This window comes from Capricornis sumatraensis, chromosome 7 (assembly GCF_032405125.1).
Source record: "Capricornis sumatraensis isolate serow.1 chromosome 7, serow.2, whole genome shotgun sequence".
In the NCBI taxonomy this organism is placed as follows: Eukaryota; Metazoa; Chordata; class Mammalia; order Artiodactyla; family Bovidae; genus Capricornis; species Capricornis sumatraensis.
In genome coordinates, this window is record NC_091075.1 from 88,564,681 (window position 1) to 88,584,803 (window position 20,123).

The following is a 20,123-nucleotide window of genomic DNA, read 5'->3' on the forward strand; positions in this document are numbered from 1 at the left end:
AAATATTGAGAGAATTAACAAAACGTAACACAAAGACATAAAATGAATAAACATTGGAAAAATGACACCAATAGATTTTCTCAGTGCAGGGTGGCCACAAACCTTTAATTTGTAGAAAACACAATAAAACACTACAAAGCAAAATATGATAAAACAAGGCATGCCTATACACCAAAAACAATTTTTTTTAAAAATGTATGTGGCCAATGTAATATGTATCCAGTATGCTGCATCCTTGGTGTTAAAATATAGCTGACATGGCCCTGCCTTCCAGGGATTATACTGTAGTGGAGAAGACAGCTAAGGAAAATAAATAAAATAATCACAGCTTGTGATAAATGCAGTGAAGCAGATAACCAAAGTACAGCCCATATCCACAGGTTCCACATCTGCAATTCACAGACTCATTTTATATAAGTCCCATTTTACATAAGGGACTTGAGCATCTGCAGATTTTGGTATCCCCAAGGGGTTCTGGAACTAACCCCCCATGGATACTGAAGGACAACGGTAGTGTGACAGCACCTGGTGGAGGGCTGAGGTAGCCTGCTTTAGAAGAGACACTCTGGAAAGGGCTCTCTTGAAGAGGTCACATCTAGGCTGAAACAGGAACAAGTGAGAAGGAGCCTGTACTAATTTTCTATGCTGCTATTAACAACTTATCACAAATTGAGTGGCTTAAAAAACACAAATAAAAAAAAACACACACACGAATGATCTCACAGTTCTGTAAGTCAGAAGTCTGGGTAAGCTAACTCCTCTGCTCTGGTTTCACAATGTGGAAACCTATTATGGGTCAGCCAGCCCAACTCTTAACTTGAGGTGCTGGTAGAGAATCTACTGCCAAATTCATTCAGGTTGTTGGCTGAATTCAGTCCTTTGCACTTTTAGAGCTCAAGTCCCCAGAACCTTGCCTGCTGTCAGCCTGAGGTTGTTCACAGCTTCTAGATGCTGACAGCACTCCCTGACGAGTGGTCCCCTGGATCTTCAAAGTTAGCAACAGCGGGTCAACTCCTTCTCGTGCTTCAAAACGTCTCTGACCTCTGCTTTGCCCATATCCTTCCTGCTTCCAGCTAGGGGAAGTTCTCTGCTTTTAGGGGCTTCCTGTGATTACCTTGGGCCCATCCCAGATAACTGAGGATAGTCTCCCCATTGTAAGGCCCATACTTTTAATCACGTTTGTAAGTCTCTTTTGCTATGTAATAGGCTTCCCATGTGGTGCTAGTGGTAAAGAATCCGCTTGCCTGAACCACCAGGGAAGCCCCTTTGCTATGTAATGGGCTTTCCATGAGGCTCTAGTGGTAAAGAATCCACCTGCCAATGCAGGAGAGGCAAGAGAGGCAGATTCAGTTTCTGGGTTGGGAAGATCCCCTGGAGGAGGGCGTGGCAACCCACTCCAGTATTCTTGCCTGGAGAATTCCAAGGACAGAGGAGCCTGGCAGGCTACAGTCCACAGGGTCACAAAGCTTCAGACGCCACTGAAGTGACTGAGCACAGCACACATGCTACATAATAGGTAACAGATTCACAAGTGCTAGGGATTAGGGCATGCACATTTTTAAGGAGACCTTATTCTGCCTTCCACAGACTCAGACACACACTACTCCAAGAAGAAAGGAACAGCAGGCAAAAGGCCTAGGACAGAAAAGAGCTTGGGCTGCACAGGACAAATAGCAGAAAAAAGGCCCCCGGAGCCATAGCAAAGTGAAGGAGAGAACCATAGTAACAACATCATACACTTCCTTACATGAGTAACTTTTTCCTACTTGAATTGTACAGGTTTAGAATCTATTTTGAATTTCTGAATCAATCTTAGTCATTCTAAAGCTAATGGTGGTGGAGCATTAAGCCTCTTAACTTCCAGTCTCTTTCACTTCCCACAAAACCAAAAGTCATCAATAGTATTTTTTTTACAACTATATGGAGAAATTTCTTCTAATTGACATTTTTTTGGTTCTTGCATACAGAATTTCTTCAAATATTGTGATCTTTGTCCAATCACAGCATATGAAAAATTTACATTTTAGATATCAGAGGCAAAAACTAAATTTAAAAGAATTCAAAATATAAGTAAGAAATTTCATCCTCAACTCTTAAAAATTAAAACAAACAAAATTTTTTTCCCAATCATTCCACATAGACTTTTAGGGTGGTGGTTTGTGGTTAAATGTTTGTAAAGAAAATTGCACCTGTGATGTGGTCTGTTTTAAAATAAACTCGCACCTGCAGTTGCTTTTCACAGAACTGCTATTTGGGATACTACATGTCAGATATTTGACCAAATACAGAACACTTCCTCCTCACCACACTACCTTCTGGCCTGGTCCTGATTTACAAACAGCCTAACTCCAAAAAGTCATTTGAAAAAAATGGTTTAGATTTCATGATAATTTTAGAGATGCAATAATAAACAGGGTTTCCAGGAAACCCCTCAAACAATATGCTCCTTCTAATCCATTAACTCCAGTGGTCTGGTCCCTCACTGCTTTAAGGAAAGTCTAATTTATTTTCACGGGGGGCCTCTGATCTAGTCAAATATGTCTGCTTTCCTTTTCCCTATATATGATTTGCTAATTCCTCTTTCAGAATCTTTTTTCACTCTGTTTTTCCTCACCAAAAATTTAGATTTTCTTCCTGTCAATCTTTGTAGAAAATTTTAAAATCTTTAAAACTAATTTTATAAGTCTTCCCTGCTTAATGTCATCCCATTCTGTTCACTCCACTACTGTTTCTTCATTGCTAATAAATTTTTTATCATTTTACACAAATTGGCATGTTACTTTGCATTGTTATCACTCTTCTTCATTTGTGTACAATTTATCTCATACTAAATTAACACTTCTAGATGCAAAGAGGGTTAATAAAGAGGGGTAGCAATTGGATCCCCATAAAAGGATATAAGAAAGCACCAAAAGGAACTATAGAGGCTCAGTTAGGAAAATGTTTGAGAAAATGAATTTTTTCATATTCTAGCTCTTCTATTCAGAGGTTTTACATCATATGTAAATGCTGTACTAAGTGTGTTTCCCTCAATAACAAGGAGAAAGCATAAATTCATGATGAGGAATATCTAGTCAAAAAAAATTTTTTAATGTCTGATTTAAATAGTCTTTCAAGACTATTATATAATTCTTTTGAATCTCTCTCAGAGTTTCAAATAAGTTGCTTTCATCCAAAAGGTGTGCAATAATTATTTCCTAAATAACATTTTTATAGCACCAACATTTATTACAGTACAAATAGGAAATTAATATAGCTATTGTTTTGGCTCATAATTTCTCATATAATTGGAAAGAACCACATATTTTAAATTTTTAAAATAAAATTTAGATTTATTTTCTCTCCATGACACTGCGATTGAGTTGCCATTATAGCAAATATGCATATGTGGTCTGCAAGGCTAATGTTGCCTAAGAAAGAAAGAAGAAAGTGAAGTAGCTTAGTAGTATCCAACTCTTTGTAACCCCATGAACTATAGCCTACCAGGCTTCTCCATCCACGGAATTTTCCAGGCAAGAGTACTGGAGTGGGTTGCCATTTCCTTCTCCAGGGGATCTTCCTGATGCAGGGATCAAACCTGGGTTTCCCACATTGCAGGCAGACACTTTACCATCTGAGCCACCAGGGAAGCCCAATGCTGCCTACCTGGCCCCTAATTCAAATGATAGTTCATTCATTTATTTTTTCTCTCAACAAGTATCTTTTGGCATCTACTCTACATGGTAGGGATACAAGTGAACAAAATAGGTAGGACCATTGATCAAACAAGTTTACATGATGTCAAGTACAAAGTGCTACAGGAGCACAGATGTTGAGAGAGAGGTAGGAAGAGTCAAGGAAAGCTTCCCAGAGGAAGTTCTATCTATGCTGAGATTGAAAGATGAGCAGAAGTCAGACAAAAAAGGGAGGACTATGGTCTAGGAATGGTCAAAATTCTCCAAGCCAGGCTTCAACAGTATGTGAACTGTGAACTTCCAGATGTTCAAGTTGGTTCTACAAAAGGCAGAGGAACCAGAGATCAAATTGCCAACCTCTGCTGGATCATCACAAAAGCAAGAGAGGTCCAGAAAAACATATATTTCTGCTTTATTGACTATGCCAAAGCCTTTGACTATGTGGATCACAACAAACCGTGGAAAATTCTTAAGAGATGGGAATACCAGACTACCTGACCTGCCTCCTGAAAAATCTGTATGCAGGTCAAGAAGCAACAGTTAGAACTGGACATGGAACAACAGACTGGTTCCAAATCGGGAAAGGAGTACACCAAGGCTGTGTATTATCACCCTGCTTATTTAACTTACATGCAGAGTACATCATGCAAAATGCCAGGCTGGATGAAGCACAAACTGGAATCAAGACTGCCGGGAGAAATATCAATAACCTTAGATATGCAGATGACACCACCTGATGGCAGAAAGCAAAGAACTAAAGAGCCTCCTGATGAAAGTGAAAGAGGAGAGTGAAAAAGTTGGCTTTTCAGAAAATGAAGATCATGGCAGCCACTCCCATCATTTCATGGCAAATAAATGCAGAAACAATGGAAACAGTGGCTGACTTTATTTTGGGGGGCTCCAAAATCACTGCAGATGGTGACTGCAGCCATAAATTAAAAGATGCTTGCTCCTTGGAAGAAAAACCATGACCAACCTAGACAGCATATTAAAAATCAGAGACATTACTTTGCCAGCAAAGGTCCATCTAGTCAAAGCTATGGTTTTTCCAGTAGTCATCTACAGATGTGAGAGTTGGGACTATAAAGACAGCTGAGTGCCGAAGAGTTAATGCTTCTGAACTGTGGTGTTGGAGAAGACTCTTGAGAGTCCCTTGGACTGCAAGGAGATCCAACCAGTCCTTCCTAAAGGAAATCAGTCCTGAATATTCATTGGTAGGACTGATACTGAAGCTGAAACTCCAATACTTTGGCCACCTGATATGAAGAATGACTCATTGGAAAAGACCCTGACACTGGGAGAGATTGAAGGCTGGAGGAGAAGGGAATGACAGAGGATGAGATGGTTGGATGGCATCACCGACTTGATGGACATAAGTTTGAGTAAGCTCCAGGAGTTGATGATGGACAGGGAAGCAAAGAGTCGGACACAACTGAGTGACTGAACTGACTGACTGATGGTCTAGGAAAAAATAAAATGCCAGCAATTTGGAGCTGAGAGAAAACGTAACTATTGGAGGAAATGAAAGTTCAATACGGCAGTATGAGTCCAGAGACCATATATTATATACGATTCAACATACCTACCCTTAAGCACCTAGTACAGTGCTGTATGCTGAGCAAAATTAAAATAGTTTACATGGATGTAAATTTAGCATTATTATAAGATATGCTTGTAGAGTAATGACTTTGTACAGATAATTATATAACATTTGATTATTAAATATCTTCATTCAATTCTGTTCTTAAGCAACATGAAACAAGTTTCCAAATATAACAACACAATATTATCAGTGATTTATAGTTATATGAAAAATAAATGATGAGTTCATTTTTATTTTAAATATAGTATAATAAAACATTAATTGCAGTAGTTAGTAATCACAATGTGAAGTAGTACTCTGATATGGCAATTAGTAGAAACAAAAATAAACTGAAATAAAGCAATCTACAGTAAATAAACAATTTTACCAAAATCACAGAAGACAAAAACAGAATAAACCTACCACAAAATAATGAAAAATAGATCAATCTCTGAATGATATCCTCTAATTATAATTTGACCATATTTCCTAGTACTATGAATGTATCTACTAAACATGCTTTCCCAGGCCCCAAAATAGAGATATAATATGGCTGATGCCTCCTGATTTTCCCATTTTTCTGCCATTGTATAGGTTGAAATTGATACCATATCTCTGAGTAATCTTAGTCTATAAATCTGAGGGTTCAAGTATTTTCAGGATATATTGAAACAGAAATACATGTGTCTAGACTCTATAAGTTTTTCACTGAGATAAAATGTAGACTAAGAGACAGTATAATAAAATAGTCATGAAAACTAACTTCACAATGAGACAGGCTTGGGTTTAACTACCAGTTAGACAATCTCAAGCAAATTACTTCACATCTCTGAGCTGCATCTGTGAAAAGAGGATACTAATGGCACCCTTATCATAGATATATTATAAGAATTCAATAAGATAATATACTTAAAATGCTTTGCAGAGTACCTGATACATAATTAGTATCACTCCAAATATTCAATGTTACTGACAATACCAAGTGGAGAATCCAGGTCCAGACAGGGATTAAAACTTTGGGGCATGATAAAAATGTGAGCTGAGCACACACAGAAGCTTTATTCAGATGTACTGTTGTCTTTAGTATTTGTTCATGTTGAAGACACCGAAATCTCTTGCTCTAGTTCATATTTTTTTCCCAAGCTTCAAAAGCATATGTCGTACTGTCCAGAAGAGATTAGACACTTAAACCTCTTCACAGACAATCTCAAATGCAGCATGTCCAAAACTTATTTTCCCTTGTTTACTGGCCCCTGCTAACCTCTTTCCTGCTGACTTTTCTATCTTAGTGGAGGGTACCATTATCCACTCAACTGTACAAGAAAATCTGTGAGTTACTATAACTCCTCACCCCCTCATTCTTAATCAGACACTAAGTCCTATAAAACCATCTCTTAAATAGCTGTTAAACTGTGTATTTTTTATATCTTTATTTCCAGGTCCTAGTTTAGACACTAAAATTAATCACCTAGATGACTGTAGCAGCGTCATACTAATCTCTATAATCTTACCTTTTCCCATCAATTCTCTAGTCTTACCCTGTTTAAAACCTTCCAATGGTTCCCCTTGATCCTAGCATAAAGTCTGTTTATCTCTTAATATCAAAAAGATACAGATCAATGTCACATTTTTCAACTCAAATTCTTAAGTTATTTTTATTAACTTCTAATACTTTACTGAAATTTAACAGAACTCAATTTAACTCTGTATTTGATTAGCTATTTATTGGTACCTAGTATGTGTATGTAACTATACTAGATATTATAAAAGTGACAGAGATGCATGGTGATATATCTGGGAGAACCATAAGTATATAAAGTCTTAACACAAGGGAGAAAATACTTTAAAATCCCCAAATAGGACCTAAATAGACATTTTTTTCAAAGATATATGGCCAACAGATATATGAAAGGATTTTCAATATTGCTAATTATTAGAGAAATGGGAATCAAAAGCACAATCAGATGTTACCTCACACCAGAATGACTATCATCAAAAAGTCTACAAATAATAAATGCTGGAGAAGGTGTGGAGAAAAGAGAACCCTCTTACACTATACGTGACGATGCAAATTGGTGTAACCACCAAAGAAAATGGTATGGAGGTTCCTAAAAAAAAACTAAAAATAGAGGTATCTTATGATCCAGCAATCACACTCCTGGGCATATGTTCATACAGAAAACATGAACACTCTAATTCAAAAATACACATTAAAAAAAAAAAAAGATACACACACCTCAGTGTTCATACCAGCACTATTTACAATAGCCAAGACATGGAAACAACCCAAATGCCCATCGACAGACAACTGACTTGGGAAGATATGACAGACATGCATTGTGTTAGTCTGCTTAGCTGTGTCTGTCCACTCAGTTGTGTCCAACTTTTTGCAGTCCCAGAGACTGCAGCCCACCATGCTCCTCTGTCCATGGAATCTTCCAGGCAAGAATACTGGAGTGGGTAGCCATTCCCTTCTCCAGGAGATCTTCCCAACCCAGAGATGGAACTCAGGTCTCCTGCATTGCAGGCAGATTCTTTTATCTTCTGAGCCACCAGGAAAGCCTTGGAGTATGTGTATATATACATTTTCACACAGAGAGAGAGAGAGAGAGAGTGGAATATTACTCAGCCATAAAAAGGAATGGAATAGTGCCATTTGCAGCAACATGAATGGAGCTAGAGAGTGTTACACATAGTTAAGTGAGTGAGACAGTGAAATACAAATACTATATGATATCAGTTGTATGTGGAATCTGAAAAATAAAATAAATGAATCTATATACAATTCAGAAACAGACTGACAGACATAGAAAGCAAACTTATGGTTACCAAAGGGGAGAGGGAGAAAGGGACAAATTAGAGGAGTATGGGATTAACAGACACAAATGACTATAAATAAAACAGATAAGCAATAAGGATTTACTGTATGGTACAGGGAATTATGTTCAGTACCTTGTACTAACATATAATAACTGAAAAAAAACTGAATCACTTTGCTGAATACATGAAACTAACACAATAAGGTAAATCAATTATACTCAATTAAAAAAAATTCCTAACAAACATTTAGAGGGCTACTAGATGCCAATGGAAGGAAGTGTATCAGAGAATACAGCCTGAGAAGATATGATTTTAGCTGGGCCTTGTAGGTCATCTAAGAATTGAGAGGTGGGGCAGCATAAGCAAAGGCCAAGGGAAAGAAATCTCAAAAAGCAAAAAAGAACAATGCATATCAGTTTGATTAGAATGTAAAGTTCTTTAATGAAAGTAGTAGGACAGCAGCTAGAAAAATAAGAATTGGGGTCAGATAAAGGCACACCATGACTTAAGAGCTAGGGCTTTACACTTTCGAGAATGAGGGTAAACTAAAGAGAAAAAAAATTACATGAATTGTGTTTCAAAAGACCTTCAACATCAAAGCTGTAAGTATCATTGAATCAATAGTTCTGTGTATATATGTATTTTTTGTGTGTATATATATATAATTATATATATAATTGTATCTACAAGATTCCTCATGACAAGAAAAAATAAAAAGGGATTAAAATAATGTTTAGAAAATAACTGCAGAGGATTAGAATTTGTATGGAAAAGCAGTGTCACAATTTCATTACAGTCTTCATTTTGTAATTAAAACTACCAAACCTAGTCATTTTTAATTAAAGAATTAGCAGAGTTCATATGTTTAGTTCATATTTCAGGGTAAGTTCTATATTTTACTCCCAAATCACTTTTAGGATTTCTGTGTCTTTAAATAGATACAGACCTTAGTTGCAAAAAGAATTTATAACCTACTGGTTTCAGAGTAAGTGGTTTCCCACAGAAATGAAAACAGATGACAACTATGCTTCACCTTTTCTATTTTCTTTCTTATACCTAAAAATAATCCTTCTTTTTTTGTGCTCAAAAAATAGTTCAAGGAGTTTCTGTGAGTGTATTAAATTACCAAGAATACATTTTCCCATTATTACCCTCATATCAATTAGTTTTACTATTACTACTATTCTGAGCATTAAAAAAAAAAAACTACTTCTTTGACAAATTTAGTCACCATAATTTAGTCTGTGACACTGGGATAAAAAATAAATATGTGTTGGATTATTAGCTTAAGTTCACAAAAGGGATATATCAAATATTTTATTTTCTAAATGCTACTTAAAAAAAAAAAAAAACCTGTGCTGATGACCAGAGCAGTTCAAAAGACACTGTAAGTCACTGTTGGTTTTTTTTTAATTTTTAAATTTTTTTTCCTTATTTTATTTTATTTTTTTGTGTGCTCTTTATTTTTTATTTTTTACTTTACAATACTGTATTGGTTTTGCCATACATTGACATGAATCCGCCACGGGTATACACGAGTTCCCAATCCTGAATCCCCCTCCCACCACCCTCCCCATATCATCTCTCTGGGTCATCCCCATGCACCAGCCCCAAGCATCCTGTATCGAACCTAGATTGGCGATTTGTTTCTTACATGATAGTATACATGTTTCAATGCCATTCTACCAAATCATCCCACCCTCTCCCTCTCCCACAGAGTCCAAAAGTCTGTTCTATACATCTGTGTCTCTTTTGCTATCTTGCATACAGGGTTATCATTACCATCTTTCTAAATTCCATATATATGTGTTAGTATACTGTATTGGTGTTTTTCTTTCTGGCTTACTTCACTCTGTATAATTGCCTCCAGTTTCATCCACCTCACTAGAACTGATTCAAATGTATTCTTTTTAATGGCTGAGTAATACTCCATTGTGTATATGTACCACAGCTTTCTTATCCATCCATCTGCTGATGGACATCTAGGTTGCTTCCATGTTAAAGGCTACTATTTTGTATGCTGACATTGTATTTAGAAACATATTTCTCAAATACTGACCTAGATTTTAAAGATTTAAAAAGTAACAACTTGATCCAGACTTAACATAGCTCATACACTTAATGGAGGGAAAGCAGTGAGTATAAATAAAGATATGAAGCATGGAAATGAGAAAGCAAAAGTTCTTCATCCTGCCTGAGGAGGCAGGAAAGGCTTTTCAGGTGACATTTAAAGTCAATCTTGGACTTCCCTGGGGATCCAGTGGTTAAGATTATGTGCTTCTACTGCAGGGGACACAAGTTCCATCCCTATCAGGCAACTAAGATCCCACATGGCACAGCAAAAAAAAAAAAAAAGACATTTGTCTTAGATGATGAGTAAGACTTCTCTAGAAAGCACAGAAAAAAACAACATGTATAATAAAGGAAAGACGGCAAGAAAGATCATAGCCTGCACCAGATTAATGAGGAATCTCATACATACAATTATTTTTATATTAAATACTGATAAAATGATAAGTACAGCTCTGATGATAAAGGTTTTTGAAACGCAATCCATATAAACCGTTTTTAGTCAGCCCTCATTTGCTATACAATAAGGGTTTTAGCTTAGCCTAATATTTACATATATTACTCGTAGTAAATCCCTACTAGAAAATCCCATGGGCGGAGGAGCCTGGTGGGCTGCAGTCCATGGGGTCGCTAAGGGTCGGACATGACTGAGCGACTTCCCTTTCACTTTTCACTTTCATGCATTGGAGAAGGAAATGGCAACCCACTCCAGTGTTCTTGCCTGGAGAATCCCAGGGACGGGGGAGCCTGATGGGCTGCCGTCTATGGGGTCGCACAGAGTCGGACACGACTGAAGCGACTTAGCAGCAGCAGCAGCAGCACACATAGTATATACACATGCAAGGCTATGCCACACACGGTAGCAGTGACAGCATGGCAAGAAGTTTAAGATGTATGCAGGAGTCAGGTCATAGGAATATGAACTTGAGTCTATAGATTCTGGGAATTTTTTAAAGGACTTTATAAGTTAGAGCTGTGTAGTCATTTTTTGTCTGCTTATTTACTTTTAACTGAACCTCAGAAGCAAACAGTTAACTATCCTCCTCAATTCTTGGCACATTATTGTTATTGGTCCACGGTAAGTACCTCACCTAATTCTTCTGATCTCCAAGCTTTATCCCATTCTTTGCTCCTCCATAAGCAACCTTCTTTCATATTTAATGTACATTATTTTGTTTGCATATGTTCTTATAAAACATATACTGTGTACTGTTGTATAGTTGCACATCTTATTACATTCTCCAATTTTTTTATACCTTTTTTCCTAAGCACACTGTTTTTAAGACTCATTCATGTTGCTATATGTATATATAATCCAGTTTCTAACTACTGGGGCTTCCCTGGTGGCTCAGACAGCAAAGAAACTGCCTGCAGTGTGGAAGATGCCAGTTGGATCCCCAGGTTGGGAGGATTCCCTGGCAAAGAGAATGGCTACCCATTCCAGTATTCCTGCCTGGAGAATTCCACGGACAGAGGACCCTGGTGGGCTACAGTCCATGGGATCACGAAGAGCTGGACACAACGAAGCAACTTTCACTTTTTCCAATTACTGCATAGTTAAGATACCCATATAATTTATCATCTAAATCATAAAAGGGTTGCTATTAACAATTACACTGAAATAACAAGTTCAACAGGGCTGTACTAAGCAAACTAAGATGGATAGTTACTTTATTTCCATGCTGCTCACCCGTGATATTTATTGATCTCTCTTTAGCATCCGGGTTGTCTCCAACACCATGCTTTCAATAACAGCTTTTCAGACAGCCTCATACATGTCCAATTATGGATCTATGTGAGAATTTGTTAGCCAAAAGGATGTGTAGTTATCTGTAAATTTCTTATATAAGTAAATATGGGAACACTGAAAAGAGCAAAAAACAGAGGAGAAGACTGCAAAGCAATGTTTGGAGAATAAAGAGTGGTAGAGAATTCAATGAAAGGTATGGCTGTAAAGATTGCCTTGAGGCAAACTGTGGGAGGGTCATGCATGTTGTGAACTTTATTTTGATAGTAACAGAGAGTCATTGAAAGGTTTTGAGCAAGGGTACAGAATGATGGAAATATTAATAGCATTCTAGAAAGATGTATCTCATGATGCTGAATCAAATATACAGCAGAGACTGGAAGTAAAAAGACCTATTAAAGAATATTGGAAAGCCAATACAGTACAGCAGTTAGCTACAGCATCGTGGAAATTCCAAAGCCAGACTGTCTGGATTTAAATCTGGTTCTACCATTACATCTTAAGGCCTCATTTATATTCCATCTAGGACTTCGCTGGTGGTCCAGTGGTTAAGAATTCACCTGCCAATGCAGAGGACATGGGTTCAATCCCTGGTCTGGGAAGATCCCACATGCCACGCAGCAACTAAGCCCATGCACTGCAACTAGAGAGTAGCCCCTGCTAGCAGCAACTACAGAAAGCCCCCACACAGCAACAAAGACCCAGGACAGTCATAAATTAATTATTTAAAGATAAACTGCAGGTGCCTTTGAATCCTAAATTAGAGATTATCATAGTACTTCTTCACAGGGTTGAATGTCAAGAGCTTATAATAGTACTGGAACATAAGGACCACTCTCAATGCTAGCTGTTACTGTTTTAATAGTCCACAAGCATGTGAGATCAGTTTAAGTTAATCTGGTGGTAGAATTTTAAAAACCTGAACTCATGCCCTGAAGGAAGTATCCTAATATAACCTAGTGTCTCATTCATAAACCCCTACTTCCTACAGGAAAAAGCAACAACAACAAAAACTCCCAAACCTGTTGGCTCTCATTAGGTCTAGTTTGCAAACTCCTGAGTCAGGCATCACAATAATGTAACAAAGATTCGAGTTGATAATACATGACAGTTGCCACAAATATAATGGTTAAATGTTATTTAATATGTGTTCATTTTCTAAGGACTCAGTGTTTTTCTTTGTAATTGTCATAACCTTATGATATAATAAAGCATTAATATGTCTTTCCAGTGATATAAATTTTTAAGGAAACAATTTCCTCACCTAAATGGCAAACAATTCCAAGATCCGGTTATGGAAGTTTATACTACAGGAGCTGCTGGAATTGAAGAACTGACTTCTGAAGTGTTCATCAAAAATATCTGAGACTGTTAGAATACAACACTCAGTGAATATACCCTGGATATTATTATATTATTTCATATATAGTTAGGAAATGTATAGTATAAACCAAATAAATATTAGAGCAATGTGATCATTCCCTTAAAAAAATCCAAAATAAGTTTCTATCTTCTCTATAACAGTATATGTATTTTGTTGAGTATGACTACAATTCTTAAATAATTAGCAATAAAAATGAGCAGAAAAAATTGCTTAGATATAACGCAAATTTAATACTTTTAAAGCAAGGATATAATTACAGTCCTAGCTTAGATGCCACACTCTTTTAAGCAATATTTCCAGAACAAAATCCAGAGATGATCTCTCACCCTTCTGATCTCTCACAGCACTGTGTTTACATCACATACTGCCTTGTATTTTAGTATAATCTGTATGCATATCTTCTTTTCTACCTCATTAGAAGAAGATGTAGTCGCTCAGTGGTGTCCGACTCTTTAGGAGCTCATGGACTATAGCCTGCCTGGCTCCTCTGTCCATGGGATTCTCCAGAAAAGAATACCAGAGTGGGTTGCCATTACCTTCTCCAGGGGATCTTCCCCACCCAGGGACTGAATCTTCATCTCTCATGCTCCTGCATTGGCAGGCAGATTCTTTACCACTAGCGCCACCTGGAAAGCTCATTAGAAGTTCAGTTCAGTCAGCCAGTCATGTCCAACTCTGCAACCCCATGGACTGCAGCATGACAGGCCTCCCTGTCCATCACCAAATCATTAGAAGAGACTATGGCTAATTCACCTTTGAATCTACTACAGTATATAGCATTCTGCAATAATTAATAAGCAGTTAATATTTGCTGATGACAAAAAATCTATTAAAGTCTACATTCAAAAATGAATTCTGCACTTAGCATCAGAACATAAAGACTTTTACCTATGCATTTTTTATTCATTAAATTGTACTTCCTAAAATCCTGTACAGGTTTTTAAATGCTTATAACTTGTAGCATTTTAAAAATATTTTAGTTCAAAATGTCACTTTTCTAAAAAATTTTATTATTTTTTATAACCTGATGAGACTGCACTTTCTACAAAGAACCTGTATGTCACCATTAACTTTAACAACTTATTATAGTTCACCTTTAAACTATCTACATTTGAAGGAATCATAATGTCTAAAATATATAGTGAATATGAACTGACCATATGTAATGTCTGAAAACTTAAATCTTGAATTACTCTAAGATTGTGAGGCAGTCCTTTCACACTTATAGCCCTAGAAAAACTTCTACTGACAAATCCGGCTAATTCTGTCCTTATTATCACTCTTTCTCTTGAAATACTTTCATCTGAGCTCTTAAAGTTTCTTTCATCCACCCAGTACAGCCTACCCTCTGGAAAAGGTCTGAAACTCATTCACACTGAACTGGCAAAGGACTGCTAACAGCTGGGTGTGAGGGCCTGGTGTGGGAGCCCTGTCTCAGATTTCTGTGCTAAATTGCTAACCTAATCTTCCCAAGCTGTTTCCACATGTAGACAATGAAGATACTGGAACTGGAATTAATGATTTCTAAAATCCATTCCAGCTCAGGTTATCTCCCTTAGGGATGTTCGCAGGTTTAGGCATCATTCATTCACTCCATTTATTTAGCACCTGAGATCAACACATGATCAAGTACTGTAACTTCAATACTTATTCATTACACAAATCTTCACTGAACACTTACTCTGTGCCAAACGCTGTGCTGCGTGCTTGCAATATCACAGTTCTGTTGCGATACAAAACAGCTGAGAAAAAGGCAGTAAGGGAGTTAAAGAAAAGTCCAACAAGTGATGCTTAGACCGCCTCTTCAATACAGCAGAATTTCTCAAATTTGGCCGGGAGCACTAAACTCTTCTTAGTAAGGGGGTTGGATGGCATGTACCAAAAGACAGCGATGTGAAAGGCACGTTGAGTGTCCTCAGCAGCTGAAGGCTGGGAAACACAGGATAAGTGTTCACAGTACTCAGCCCACTTATGATCTGGCACGTTTCGCGTGAAGATTTGGTTTAACTAAACCACCTGTTCCATCATTGCGAGAACAGCGTCTGCTCTTGCCCATCATCGTTCTCCCAGAGCCCAACACGCTGCCTCGTGCTTATTAAGGGCTGAAGAATTTATAAAGGGCCGCTCCTGATGGTTAACATGTGTCATTTCCAAAATACCTTGAAGAATGAACTTCTTCCACTAGAAGGAAGAGAAATCGCAGCGCCTCCTGCAGGCAACTTGAGTTCCTCGGAAACAGTCAGACTGCAGACAGAGCACAGCTCTGCCTCCTCACCGTCACCACCCCTCAGAACTCCTCGGGGACTCCAATTCCCTGAAGTCACCGAGGCCTGCGGGCGGGGGCTGGAGACGAGCTGCCAGCCGCCAGAGGCCTGTGCCCTTCCCGGCGCCCGCACGCGATTGCTCCAGTCAGCCGCGGCGCCGCCGCCACCTCCGCCTACCGTGCCCAGAAATGTCATATTTGGACGTTGCGTAGACAAAAACAGTCTGACTGACTTCCTGACAGATAAGCGAAGACAAGACTTCAGCAAACAAGAAAATCTTATACACCTGCACTCGGCTCCGGGCCGGTGACGTCCATACAAGAGCAGAACAACTCACGGCACTGCCTGGCTGCCTCTTCTAGGCGCAGAGGTAGAGCGCCCTCTAATGGTCACTGCTACCTCACATGCGGTTAACGGGGCCGTCACCCTAGCCACGCCCAGGCTCGCGAGAGTAAGAACAGGACCAAAGGGGTCCCGGAACCTAACTTCATTACCTACTGTTCCCACACGGAAAGGCCCGAATGACCAACCGGAAGTCCTGGTGCAAACGCTCTACAGAGAGCATCCTGGAGACCGGAAGGAGGTGAAACTGCCGTATCCGACTGGAGCGCCCGCAAGACCAGCGTGCTGAGAGATCGCGTGGCTGTTTCAGCGGCGTGTTGCTGGAGCGCGTGGCTCGTGCGCAGAGGTCAGAGGTGGCTGAAAGCCTGACGTCGGTGTAGAAGCTGAGACCGCGAACTATGGTGGGAAGATCCGGGCGGCGCGCGCGCGGAGCGGCCAAGTGGGCAGCTGTGCGAGCTAAGGCAAGTCGCGACCCAGCGGACGACAATGGAGAGGACTTAGAATCTCCACCCTCACCGGGGGACTCGAGCTACTACCAAGATAAGGTAGATGATTTCCATGAGGCCCGATCTCGGGCCGCCTTGGCTAAGGGCTGGAGCGAAATGGAGAGTGGGGACGAGGAGGATGGCGATGAGGAGGAGGAGGTGCTTGCCCTAGATGTTGCCGATGAGGACGATGAAGACGGAGAGAGTGAGGAGGGTGACGATGATGACGGTGGGAGCTCCGTGCAGAGTGAGACTGAGGCTTCTGTGGATCCCAGTTTGTCGTGGGGTCAGAGGAAAAAACTTTACTACGACACGGACTATGGCTTCAAGTCCCGAGGCCGGCAGAGTCAACAAGAAGTAGAGGAAGAGGAAAGAGAGGAGGAGGCGGAGGCACAGCTCATTCAGCGGCGCTTAGCCCAAGCCCTGCAAGAGGACGATTTTGGAGTTAGCTGGGTGGAGGCTTTTGCAAAACCAGTACCTCAGGTAAATGAGGCTGAGACACGTGTCGTGAAGGATTTGGCGAAAGTTTCCGTGAAAGAGAAGCTGAAAATGCTGCGAAAGGAATCTCCAGAGCTCTTGGAGCTGATAGACGACTTGAAAGTTAAGTTGACAGAGATGAAGGATGAGCTGGAGCCATTGCTGCAGTTAGTGGAGCAAAAGATCATCCCCCCTGGAAAAGGAAGCCAATACCTGAGGACCAAATACAATCTCTATTTGAACTACTGCTCCAACATTAGTTTTTATCTGATCCTGAAAGCTAGGAGAGTCCCTGTACATGGACATCCTGTCATTGAAAGGCTTGTTACCTACCGAAATTTGATCAACAAGTTGTCGGTTGTGGATCAGAAGCTGTCCTCTGAAATTCGTCATCTGCTCACACTTAAAGATGGTGCTGGAAAGAGAGAACTGAATTTAAAAGCAAAATCCATGAAGACCAAGCCAAAATCAGTTTCAGAGACTTCTGCTGCTGCCTTAGCTGTTAGAGACCTTTCTGATGATTCTGATTTTGATGAAGAAGCTGCACTGAAATACTATAAAGAAATGGAAGAGAGACAAAAATTAAAGAGAAAGAAAGAAGAAAATAGTACCGAAGAAAAGGCTCTTGAAGATCAAAATGCAAAGAGAGCCATTACTTATCAGATTGCTAAAAATAGGGGACTTACACCTAGGAGAAAGAAGATTGATCGGAATCCCAGAGTCAAACACCGGGAGAAGTTCAGAAAAGCCAAAATTCGCAGAAGAGGCCAGGTTCGTGAAGTTCGTAGGGAAGAGCAACGTTATACTGGTGAACTGTCTGGCATTCGTGCAGGAGTTAAAAAGAGCATTAAGCTTAAGTAAAGTTTTTGCTTAGCTTAAGTCTTTTGGCAATAATTTTGGATTAATAAATTTTTATTTTTAACGTGATAAGAGTGTATTAATACTTAATGCTTAGCCTTAACTGTTAAAAATTCTGACAATAGGAAAATTTCCTATATAACCCTATTGAGGGTTATTGCTCAATTTATTTGTGTTTTAATTTGTAATCAGGACATACAGAGAACTGTGGGAACAATATGAAGATGTGTGGGAAAAGAGGTGGTGATGGAAAAAAGTTCTCCACTATTCTGTCAAACAGTAGCCTGGGGAAATTACATAGCTAGTTGTGGAGCAACAGACTTAAGAGTACTTTTTTTTTTTATGTATCACTCTTTTATTTATACTTAGAGTACTTTTGTAATTTTTCATGTAAAGTGAAGAGAATGCAGCTTTGGTAGTATCTTATTTGTAAGCTAGGATATAAAGTAGTTTTGATGTTTCATTGCCTAAAGTATAATTCTTGAGCCGGAAAGTTACTAATAATGGGTTTAATGTTAAGTATTTTTGTACATTTTATTGTGGTAAAAGCTTAGGAAAGAAGGGGAACTTAGTTGAAAATAGAGATATGCCTTAATTACATTAATAGTGAATATTTTTTCATAGTGCTTAATGTCATAAGATAAAAATTCCATTTCTCCTTCCATACTGTTGGTTGGTGTTTGTACTTTCCACTTGCAGAAAATCTGATAAGATTACTACTGAGTAAGTGGTAACTTCAAAATTACATTTTTTTATATATATATATAATTCTGATCTTTACAGTAGGGGAAAGATGATGATATGGTGAACTTAAAAATTCTTAGGATGATGCCAGGGAGAAAATGAGAAGACTAGTAAAGGAGCACAAAGGACCTCTTAACTGTTTATTCATTAAATGTTGTGCTAGCTACTAGAAATGCAGAGATGTCAGTGGTTAATATTTATTAAAACATTTGCCATAACTTCATCAGAGATGAGGATGCCAAACTTCCAGATTAACTTTCTAAAGGACATTGTGTTTGGGATTTGGACCCAAGATGGCTTACCTTGAGCCTTCATTATTTTAACCTCTGGCTTACAGCTGCTGCCAGCATAGCACATGTGCCAAATTACTATAAATAAAAAAGGAAAATTGGAAGTTTATATTGAGTGTGAAGATACTTTTGTAAGCATTTATCTCCTTATTCTTCACAACTCATGTAGTAACTTTTAGTATTCATACTTTAGAGGTGAAGAAACTGGCGAAGAGAAATAACTTTCTCAAGGTCATGTAGCTATTAAGTGGAAAAACAGGGATTTCATTCTAGCCTTTCTGGATTAAGAGCCCTATCTTGTATTTCCTTTTCTGATATAGTAGAAAAAGTACAGGTCTTGGAATTAAGTTACTAGGGTGATTTTGAGTTAAGTACCTGATTTCTGACTCATTTTCTTATTCTGTATGGTACTATTATACCTACCTTAGGTATAGGTATATATATATGTAATTGGTTAAGAACTGTTAGACAATGGAAAGTACATATATTTGTTTCTGGCACAGAATTCCTAAAAGCTTTGTAAGTTCCTAAGTAACAGGAACACTGGGAATATCATTTGTTACAATGAGAGGACTCTAGGTGAGCTTCTGGATGGGAACAGATCACCAGAAAGACCAAGCCATGATTAATAGCTTGCAGTTTTCAGCCCCAGCCCTTCACATTGCAGAGAGGGGAGAGGGGCTAGCTGCTGTTGCTAAGTCACTTCAGTCATGTCTGACTCTGTGTGATCCTATAGACGGCAGCCCACCAGGCTCCCTCATCCCTGGGATTCTCCAGGCAAGAACACGACTGGGTTGCCATTTCCTTTTCCAATGCACGAAAGTGAAAGTGAAGTCACTCAGTCCTGTCTGACTCTTCGGGACCCCATAGACTGCAGCCTACCAGGCTCCTCCATCCATGTCCATGGGATTTTCCAGGCAAGAGTACTGGAGTAGGGTGCCATCGCCTTCTCCCAGAGGGGCTAGAGATGAAGTTTATTAATTGGTCATGTCTATGTGAGGAAGTCTCTACAAAATCCCTATAGTAGGAGGTTTGGGGACATGCCAGGATGGTGAACACATCCTCATATTGAGAGGGTGAGGTACCCAACTTCATGGGGACAGAAACTCCTGTAAAGGGGATCTTCCCAGTCTTTACCCTATGTACTTATTTATCCAGCTGTTCGTCTGTATTTATCATGTCCTTTGTGTGTGGATGCATGTGCATGTTCAGCCTTGTCTGACTCTGTGACCCCAAGGACTGTATAGCCTGTGAGGCTCCTCTTTCCATGGAATTTTCTAGGGAAGAATACTGGAGTGGGTTGCCATTTCCTCCAGATCATGTCCTTTAGTAACGTGTAAACATTAAGTGTTTCCCTGAGTTCTGTGAGCCACACTAGCAAATGAA

General features: G+C 39.0%; 2 protein-coding genes across 2 annotated transcripts in view; one reads left to right on the forward strand and one right to left on the reverse strand.

The window, feature by feature from the left end:
* JCHAIN (joining chain of multimeric IgA and IgM) overlaps positions 1-15,889 on the reverse strand; it is a 37,468-nt gene extending 21,579 nt beyond the window's left edge. The window contains exon 1 of the mRNA XM_068975446.1: positions 15,828-15,889. Coding sequence (XP_068831547.1) covers positions 15,828-15,858 — 31 coding nt within the window. The 5' untranslated portion in view covers positions 15,859-15,889. The remainder of the gene's footprint in view (positions 1-15,827) is intronic.
* A 249-nt stretch (positions 15,890-16,138) lies between these two features.
* Positions 16,139-17,715, forward strand: UTP3 (UTP3 small subunit processome component). Its single transcript, XM_068975372.1, has one exon. It carries the CDS (start codon positions 16,282-16,284, stop codon positions 17,704-17,706), a length of 1,425 nt encoding a protein of 474 aa, XP_068831473.1. The 5' UTR covers positions 16,139-16,281; the 3' UTR covers positions 17,707-17,715.
* The last annotated feature ends 2,408 nt before the right edge of the window (positions 17,716-20,123 follow it).

What these genes read in the sequence shown, in the direction of transcription:
- UTP3 (XM_068975372.1), top strand. Translation starts at nt 16,282, where the DNA reads ATGGTGGGAAGATCCGGGCGGCGCGCGCGCGGAGCGGCCAAGTGGGCA.